General features: G+C 37.5%; 1 protein-coding gene across 1 annotated transcript in view; it reads left to right on the forward strand.

Moving 5' to 3' along the window:
- Positions 1-10,000, forward strand: part of LOC144959608 (uncharacterized) — a 19,063-nt gene that overhangs the window by 1,168 nt on the left and 7,895 nt on the right. Inside the window, exon 2 of the mRNA XM_078892236.1 lies at positions 9,242-9,569. Within this exon, the coding sequence (XP_078748362.1) occupies positions 9,242-9,569 (328 nt within the window). The remainder of the gene's footprint in view (positions 1-9,241; positions 9,570-10,000) is intronic.

The raw sequence follows: 10,000 nt of genomic DNA on the forward strand, positions 1-10,000 counted from the left end.
CCAACCTGCTTGCTACTCTCTGAATACGTTGCATATTTACATGATATAGTAGACCCTGCTCTCCATTCAAATATTGCCATCTTAATTTCAAATTTTAATTTCCTAACAGAAGTTAAATAAATCTATTGCAATCAATGATAAAATATGGCAATTGCAGGCCTTTTCATTGCTTGCTATCTATGTGAATTTTACTCCATGGTTTTTTGTGAGATGATAATATCATATTCTATCATTCAAACCACAAGAAAATGCTGTAGGCTGCCATAATCATTCCAATTAGATCAAAAACATTTTTCCCTGATTTAAATAGCATCACAATCATGATGCTGCCGTCCTTGACAGATTGGTCACGGCGTCTATTTGAAGCATAGCCATACCTATAATATTCTGACAATTACACCATTTATATTCAGTAAAACTTATCATCATCATCATCATCATCATCATCATCATCATCATCATCATCATCATCATCATCATCATCATCATCACATTCTTCTTCTCTTCTCTCTTCTTCTTTCTTCTTCTTCTTCTTCTTCTTCTTCTTCTTCTTCTTCTTCTTCTTCTTCTTCTCTTCTTCTCTTTGGTGGTCGTTGTAATTGAGGATCCAGACAACAATTCACATTTCTTTTAATTTCACGACACACACAAACACACACACACACACACATACACACAAACACTCACACAATAAAAATACACGTTGTGATAATTTCATTATGTGATATTTTTTCCTCGCTTCCAAGACCCTTTCAAATTCTTTATTACTTTTAGTTTCTATCAACTCCTGAGCGAGTTCCATCCACAAACGAACTGCAGAGGATAATAAAGAGTGTTGTAGGTGGGTATCTGTTCTTGATGTTTGAATTGATAGTTTGTTGTCGTGTCCTCTTGTTAGTTTGTTTTTGGTCTAATGTAGTTGGGGAGTTTAACCCACTCCTTACCAGACATTTTCAGGATTTTCCCCAAAATTTCACACCCAACTAACACAAAATATTCTTTTTATCACTCAAACACAATAGCAGTAAGATCTTGCGATACATTTTTTCTTTAGCATAACATGCTCTATCTACAACACACTGTTTATTTTCTTTAAATTTTATATTGATCAAAATAAATTTGAATGAGAAAAATGTTGTAACGAATGTGACGATTTTCCTGTTGTTGGTAAGGAGAGGGTTAAAATGTTGGTGTTGTCTGTATTCATATTTGGAAGGTATATACCTTGTTTCTTTTGTAATGATGTTGTATTTTTTCAGAGATAAACTTTCTGTGAGATTTGTTACGCCATTGTTATGTAAGTATTTATTAGTTATTCTCCTTTCAACTCTATTTTGTACCATTTCCATCTTGTTGGTATCCGTTTTGGTGTAGGGATCCTATACTATGCTTGCACATTTGAGGATGCGCCTTGCTATCGTTTTGTAGGCGAGTGTCCGAGTTTTGACGGGCCGGGACAGCCACCCAGTCTTATGATTCGTGTTTTAAATAAACGTTTGTTTTGTTTGCCTTTGATGTTATATTTGCGATATATGATTTCCATTTGAGTTTATGGGCAATATTTAGTCCAAGATATCTAGAAGAATTAACCTTGTCTAATTTTCATAAAAGTGGTAGTCGTAGTTTGCATGTGTTTCTTGTTTGACATCGGAGAACGTTGCATTTGCTTACATTGAAGCTCATAAGCTATGACCCCCCCCCCTGGGCTCCAAGTTTTGCCTGGTCCTTGTTTGGATTCAGCGTGGTCCTCAATTGAGTTGATGTTCTTGTAGAGTGAAGTGTCATCTGCAAATGGGCGAACTTCAGATGTTAAGCCATCAAGGAGGCCTTTAATGAAAACAAGAAAAATCAAAGTGCATAGAACTGATTCTTGGGGGACTCCTGTGGTTACCTGGCCTACATCAGAGGTTTGAGCTCCGACAACGACTTGTTGGGTTCTCTCGCTCAGAAATGATCAAATCCATTTCAATGTCTGACCAATTATTCCAACTTCCTGGACATTTCAGAGAAGGCGATTTTGTGAGACTTTACTCTATTGTCTTTTGGCACCTTCCCACTCACTGCATTTCTTGCTGTTATCAACATAAGTGCCTGCTCCACTCAATGTTTCCTGATGAGAAGGTAAAATTAGGGTTTCCAAATTATTTCCTCACTACTTTGACTTTGGATTTGATTAATTGTTTCGTTATAAAATAAATAGGACAACAGTTGTCTTCCAACTCGTATTCATGAGACAACACATTTTCAGAATTACGAGAAGTACTTGTTTGTGTATAAAACGGTAGGAGCTGCCTGAAGTATGTGATCGTGAAAATACTAACGAAAGAGTGAAAATGGAGAGGCTTTGTATGGGAACAATACGGACAATGGAAGTTTCGGGTAATGCAAGTTATTTTGCATCTTATTTTATTTGTTTTCCACGTTAGTTTGTGTATTGTTGTGCTGACGAAGGTTTTGTACCCGAAACGTCCATGATCTATATTGTTCACATACGAAACCTCTCCATTTTCACTCTTTCGTTAGTATTTGTCTGTGTATGTGAATCATAGAAGACAAACATCTTCCTTTTGGACGAGTATCTAGGACCCGTCGAGACACTTCAGGAGTTTCATTTACAATCTATTTTGATTTTAATCAGCCGAGACGTCTATCGAGTCATAGCCTTCTCAATACAATACAAACTTAGACTCCTTTCCCTAGACGTCCATCGAGTCATAGCCTTCTCAATACAATACAACCCTAGACTCCTTTCCCTAGACGTCCATCGAGTCATAGCCTTCTCAATACAATACAACACTAGACTCCTTTCCCTAGACGTCCATCGAGTCATAGCCTTCTCAATACAATACAAACCTAGACTCATATCCCCGTCTATCTAGTTATAGCCTTCTCAATACAATACAAACCTAGACTCCTTTCCCTAGACTTCTATCGAGTCATAGCCTTCTCAATACAATACAAACCTAAACTCCTTTCCCTAGACGTCTATCGAGTCATAGCCTTCTCAATACAATACAAACCTAGACACCTATCCCTAGACGTCTATCGAGTCATAGCCTTCTCAATACAATACAAACCTAGACTCCTTTCCCTAGACGTCTATCGAGTAATAGACTTCTCAATACAATACAAACCTAGACTCCTTTCCCTAGACGTCTACCGAGTAATAGCCTTCTCAATACAATACAAACCTAGACTCCTTTCCCTAGACGTCTATCGAGTCATAGCCTTCTCAATACAATACAAACCTAGACTCCTTTCCCTAGACTTCTATCGAGTCATAGCCTTCTCAATACAATACAAACCTAGACTCCTTTCCCTAGACGTCTATCGAGTCATAGTCTTCTCAATAGAATACAAACCTAGACTCCTTTCCAACAGCAGTGCAAACAAGTATTATTCGTCATATATAAATCTCTCATCATATAATTCCCTGTCTACTAACACCTTGAAATAATCTATAGATTTTGCATTCTTTGTTTCAAATTTCAAATTGTTCCATTTCTGGACAATACAAATACCGAACCAGTTTTTGTCTCATGTTTGTTTTGCATCTAGTGACAAAACTTTTAAAATTGTCCCCTCTTGTAAAAGTAACATTAGAATATGAAAAAAAATCAGAAAAGTCTTTCCTATCCAGATCATATACCAATCTATAAACCTAAATTAAATCCCCACGAATTCTTCAATATTTCAAACTTGGTAAGTCAAGAAATTTTAGCCGTTCCAAGATAAATACTGTATGACATAAATCTTTTTGGTAGTTCTCCTCTGTACACTTATAGGTTGTCTTTTATATAATGGGCTCCAGATGCAATTTCCGTATTCTAGAATTAGTCGAAAGAGTGATTTATACAAATACAAAAAAAAGGTTTTATCAAGACTTATAAAGATTCTATATATTATTCCCATCATTCTGTTTGCACGGCTTACACAATTATCAATATGTACATCAAAATTTTTAAAAAATGAATGAAAAGTAACTCCCACATCCTTTTCATAAGGCACAACGGAAAGTAGATTTGACACAGAAGTCTCAGTAAAATAATTATGACATGGATTATTTTTTCCTATATGTAATACGTTTTATTTCGAAACATTAAAATCAAAATGTCATGTTGTAGACCATTTGAAACGTGAAAATATATCATTTTGTAGAATGTTATGATGTTCTGTTGTACTATAGATCTTCGTATCGTCTGCAAACAGTTTGCAGGCTGATTTTTTGCCACATGGTAAATCATTTATATATAAAAGAAATAAAAGTGGTCCCAATTCGCTTCCTTGGGATTCACCGCTAATTACATTCTTATATTTTTATATTTCACTTTCCAAGCTGCATTATACAGTTCCTCTCCGTCTCCCCTCTTGTCAATTAATCACTTTTAGAAATATTTGTTGTTCTATTGTAATTCGTGCTTCCTTACAAAGGACGAAACTATTTCCTGCCTCAATTAATTTCTTGTTATTATCTATACAAGTGCCTGCTCCACTCACTTTTCTGAATTAAGATTCACCTCAAGTTCCGGAGCATACTCAATGTCTCAATCGTTTCTTTGTTACATGTGTCACATAATTAGGTTATAGTATCATATCATCATATCTTGTCGCGCCAGTGAGTCAGCCAGTCCCGGGCAGTCTGGTTGCATTCCCTCAGGTCAGCATTGGTGCAGTGAGGTCCCAGCGAGCATTCAGACAGGATGTGGTCTATGGTCTGTCTGGGGTGACTGCATGGGCATTCAGTGCCCGGTGAGATTTTCCATTTAAAGAGGTTGGTGGCGGTGTTTCCCACCTTTGCTCTAGCTCTGTTCAACGCCACCCAATCTTTTCTCTTGAGGTCTGTGCCTGCTGGGAGCTTTTCTGTTGGGGGCTTGAGGGCATCGTTTGCTGTCTTGTCCCATTCTACCCATTTGTCCAGGCGGAAGAATGCTGAGTGGTCTGGGTGAAGGCTCTCTACTGTGAGGAAGCTTTTCCTTGATTTGAGCCTGCTTTTGGGGCAATTGTGGTCATGAAGGGGTGTCTCTGGTCCATTTCCTGTTTGTATTTTTGTATTTGGGCATGAGTTTACCTCCGGATGTGTGGTGGGGCTATTCCTGCTGCACGGTAGACCAGTGGTAATGGTGTTGCTCTCAGCTGGCCCGTTATGATCCGGCAGGCGTTGTTGAGCTCGGGGTCTAGCTTGGAGGCATGGCATGATCGGGCCCATACTGCTGAGCAGTACCATAGTATCATATAATAGTAATCGAGTGCATGGGGTAGATTAAAATGTTGAAATAATAAACGGTGATGATTTAGATGGTCAAGCAGAAACGACGTGTTTGTTGACCCTGTCCTTGATTTCATAATACATAAGCCCACAATATGACAACATGTTTTTGTTGAAAATATTGGCTATTTGAAGCGCCTTTTTTTGGTGGGGAGGGGGTGGGTGGGGTCGTGGATAGCTCATATTGTAGAGTCACGATCTCCCCGGCTTGACGAAGTTGTCGCACCAGTAAGTCGCGGGTTCGAGCCCCTGTCGCCGCCGCGAAGGTTTTATTCTCTGTTGTATTCTAGCACTTTCCTGCTCATTTCATTTCTTGTTATCATCAACATAAGTACTGGCTCCACTCACTTCTCTGTCTAGAAGTTGTGAATGAATTTACAATTTACTTGAATCTTTTGTGTTTTTTTTACCAAATACTTGCCGTACAATGGAAAAAATGAGCTTTTTTACAGCGCGATATCCACTAAACATGCTCAAAGCGCTTTACAAGGGGTCCCGGGCCAACAGCAACACTTAACATGTAGGACGGGACATGACGCCTGATGGGCGATATTATAATTTTTTTCGGACTGAGGCAACGCTGTTAACGGCCAAGAACTCATTTTACACCTGAATCCGGTGAGAGAATGTGAGTAAAGAGCCTTATCCAAGGACTCAACTATGCGCCGAGCGGGCTCGAACCCAGGACCTTCTGATCCGAAAGCGAGTGTCATACTACTAGACCACATAGCCGCATTTAGACAGTATAACAATTCGTTTAAGCAAATATTATTAACTATTAAAGTGAATTAATATCATTATGGCGGCTATGTGGTCTTGTGGTATGAAACTCGCCTTCGGATCGGAAGGTCCTCAGTTTGAACTCGTCGCATGGTTGGGTAAAAAGGCTCTTTACTCGCATTCTCTCACCGTACTCAGGTGTAAAATGAGTACCTGGCCGTAAACGGCGTTGTCTCTGTCCGGCAAAAAAATTAATATCTCATAACAGGCGTCATGTCTCCTTTTTTCATGTTACGTGTTACTGCAGCAGGGAGCTTTGTAAGAGGGCCCATACACGCACGGATCTCATCGCGGTACGATCGCCGAACAGGCACTGCTGGGACGTTGTGACCCGATCCCATATTATTTAAGGTGATCGGCGATCGGGGGGCGTGGCAGTATAAAAAAGTTGACAATTTGTTTCGGATTTTTGCTGTTTTCACGTCGGATTCGTAATCAGTGTCAAATTTACAATAGGCTTGATACTAAGAACTGTGTGTTTTCTTCAAAAATTGGTGAAATTAGAAATAAATTTTAATTAATAGTGAGGCTATGTGGCCGACAGAACCGATCCCAGTTACTGTCTGTTATTCTATGTTTCGTCTTGCGCACACTAGTGATTACTTCTAAATAAATTATATCAATTAGACTGTTGAAGGAACGAAATTGACATCATTCCACTCTTTGATATTGTATTAAGGCAGCCATTTTGGTAATTAGTTCTCACTAAATTATATCAATCAGACTTTTAACGTTCAAAGTTACTCGTAGTTTTGTGTGGCGGTACGTTATTTCCGACTGGCGGATGTTGTGAGCCTTTTACCTAAACTTATAACATCAATAACCGTCCAAGATATTCACATCACATGTAGCAATAGCTATAATAATCTAACATGTCGAGAGAGAGAGAGAGAGAGAGAGAGAGAGAGAGAGAGAGAGAGAGAGAGAGAGAGAGAGGGAGAGAGAAATTTACTTGTGCTATATATATCGCTATATTCAATAAAGGTGCTCAAATCACTTCATAAAGGTCCTTGGCCAACATAGAAACATGTTAGACGAGACATGACTGTTAAGCGATATTGCAATTGTCTCCCGATATTAACGACGTGGTAAACAGCGAGGTACTCATTTTAACAGTGAACAAGGTGAGAGAATGCGAGTAAAGAGCCTTTTCCAAGGACTCAATTATGCGCCACTCAGAGCGGGACTCGAACCCAGTACCGTCCGATCCAAAGGCGAGTGTCATATCACAAGACCACATGCATAGCCGCACAAAAAAGTGATGAGAGAATAGGTACATATGTATTGAAGGAGGAGAGAGCGGATGGAGTGAGTAAAGTTCTTGGATATTTATAGAAGGAAACAAATTGACGTCACTCATCTCATTGTTATTGTTTTTAGACACCCATTTTTATGATTAGTTCATATTAAAATAAATCAGACTATAACGTTCAAAGTTCCATGTAGATTTTTCGGCTGGAGTGATATTTATGGCTGGCGGACTTTGTGAGTATTTTAATTTAACACAGAGCATCAATAGAAGGAATGAATTTGACGTTTGTTGTTATTGCTTTTAGACAGCCATTTTTATAACTAACTTATCACTAAGTTATATCAATCAGACTATGAACGTTCGAGTTTGCAGTTTTGTGTGTTAATATGTTATACCCCGATGGAGAAGTCGTGAGTATTTTTCCAATACGCATAACATCAATACATTTGCAATCCGATATAAGTTTGAAAGCAACGTAGACCATGAAATTGTTTCCCTTTTGTGGACAATAAAGATAATAATAATAGTAATAATAATAATAATAATAATAATAATAATAATAATAATAATAATAATAATAATAATAATAATAATAATAATAATAATAATAATAATAATAATTATTATTATTATTATTATTATTATTATTATTATTATTATTATTATTATTATTATTATTATATTATTATTATTATTATTATTTATAAAACAAATCGACAGTGCTCCCGTGGCAGGTTAAACGGGTCCTCCTCGGGACTACTCGAATTCGCACCCCCCCCCCCCCCCGCCACCACACACACGCACACAGCTCTTTTTTTTGGGGGGGGGGGGCGTTGTTTGTAGATTATAATTCAAGGGTACAACGCCCACCCCCTGTCATCACGTTGTCAAGGATTTTTGCCATCTGCCAATCCCAAATGTCTGTGTCAAGGTCGACCGTGATGTCGCGTCAACGAGGCGAAAAATAAAGTACAACCCCCAAAAAAGGATTGATTAAGAAGGTTAATAATGACAATAACTGTCATATTGTCATTACAATAAGAATTACGAAAGTCGGAAAACTGTTTTATTTTGTATGGAATCCATTAAAAATTTTAAGGTGATCAAGAACGAAATCTTTTGTTCGTCTGCCTTTTCCTTAAAATTTATAAAAATATTATTAAAAAAAAAATAATATAGCATTTATTTGGCGGAATGTTCACTAGACGTATAATGGGTCCCAGGCCAACAGCAATACAAAACATGAAAGACGAGACAAATATATTATTTAAATAAATAGATATTACAAATTGTTTTCCGACAAAGACAACGAGCGGCCAGGTACTCATTTTACACCTGAGTACGGTGAGAGAATGTGAGTAAAGAGCCTTTTCCAAGGACTCAATCCTGCGCCACTCAGAGCGGGTCTCGAAACCTGGACCTTCCGATCCGAAAGCGATAGTCATACCACTAGACCCCATCACAGAACAGGGAGGGGCACTGTTCTGTCGATCACATAGCCTCAATATTAATTAAAATTTATTTCTAATTTCATCAATTTTTGGAGTAAAAACATAGTTCTTGGTATCAAACCTATTGTAAATTTGACGCTGATTACAAATCTGACGACAAAACACCGAAAAAAATGTCCAATTTTTTATACTGTCACGCCCCCGATCGCCGATCGCCTCGAAAAATATTAAGCTTTGCGAGCAACCGACCGTCCCTCTGCTCGTCGGCCAGGTATTTGCCCACACACATTGCGTTTTCACTCCGGTTTGCCTGATCTGCGGTCGACCCTCGATCAAAACTGTGCGTGTATGGAGCCTTTAAAGCGCTTTGAGCACATTAAGTGGATATTGTGCTATGCAAAATCTCCCCTTTCGGTATTTAAGAATTCTAAAAAGCAAATAGATATTCATTTTTTAAAATAAATCCTTTTATATCTCTTTTTATTTGAACAGGAAAAAAATGCTGTCAATTTTGGTTCTTGCTGCATTAATCACGCCGTCCTTAGCGGTACAATGCTGCAAGGATGCAAAATTTACAGCGACGTTACAGTTTAATAGTGGCAAGACGCAATTAAAGTCCGTGTTGACCTTTGATTACACACGAAATCTATATGTGCGGGAATTTAATAACACGAGATCTATTCATGACCTTACAAGTAATAAAGGATACATCATTGTAAACGGAACATGTGTTTCAAAAAACGCTGACTCAATACATCCACAGTGTCTCTCTGATGACTCCAAGGAAATTAACAATACTTTGGAATTCGCGGGACGATCGGTAATTTTCTATAATATATTATGTGTATGTATGTATGTATGTGTGTGTATGTGTGTGTGTGTATGTGTGTGTATGTATGTGCTTGTGTATGTTTGTGTGTGCGTGTGTGTGTGTATGTGTGCCTGCGTGTGTGTATTATCATTATTATTATTATTATTATTATTATTATTATTATTATTATTATTATTATTATTATTATTATTATTATTATTATTATTATTATTATTATTATTATTATTATTCTTTTTATTATTATTATTATTATTATTATTATTATTATTATTATTATTATTATTATTATTATTATTATTATTATTATTATTATTATTATTATTACACGTCTGCCTGTCTGTCTCTCTGTCTGCCTGTCTGTTTGTCTGTCTGTGTATATTTGTGTCGTCTATAACAGACACAATGAGGCAACCATCTGG

Source organism: Berghia stephanieae, chromosome 14 (genome assembly GCF_034508935.2).
Source record: "Berghia stephanieae isolate SIO BIC M18660-M18661 chromosome 14, UCSD_Bste_1.3, whole genome shotgun sequence".
In the NCBI taxonomy this organism is placed as follows: domain Eukaryota; kingdom Metazoa; phylum Mollusca; class Gastropoda; order Nudibranchia; family Aeolidiidae; genus Berghia; species Berghia stephanieae.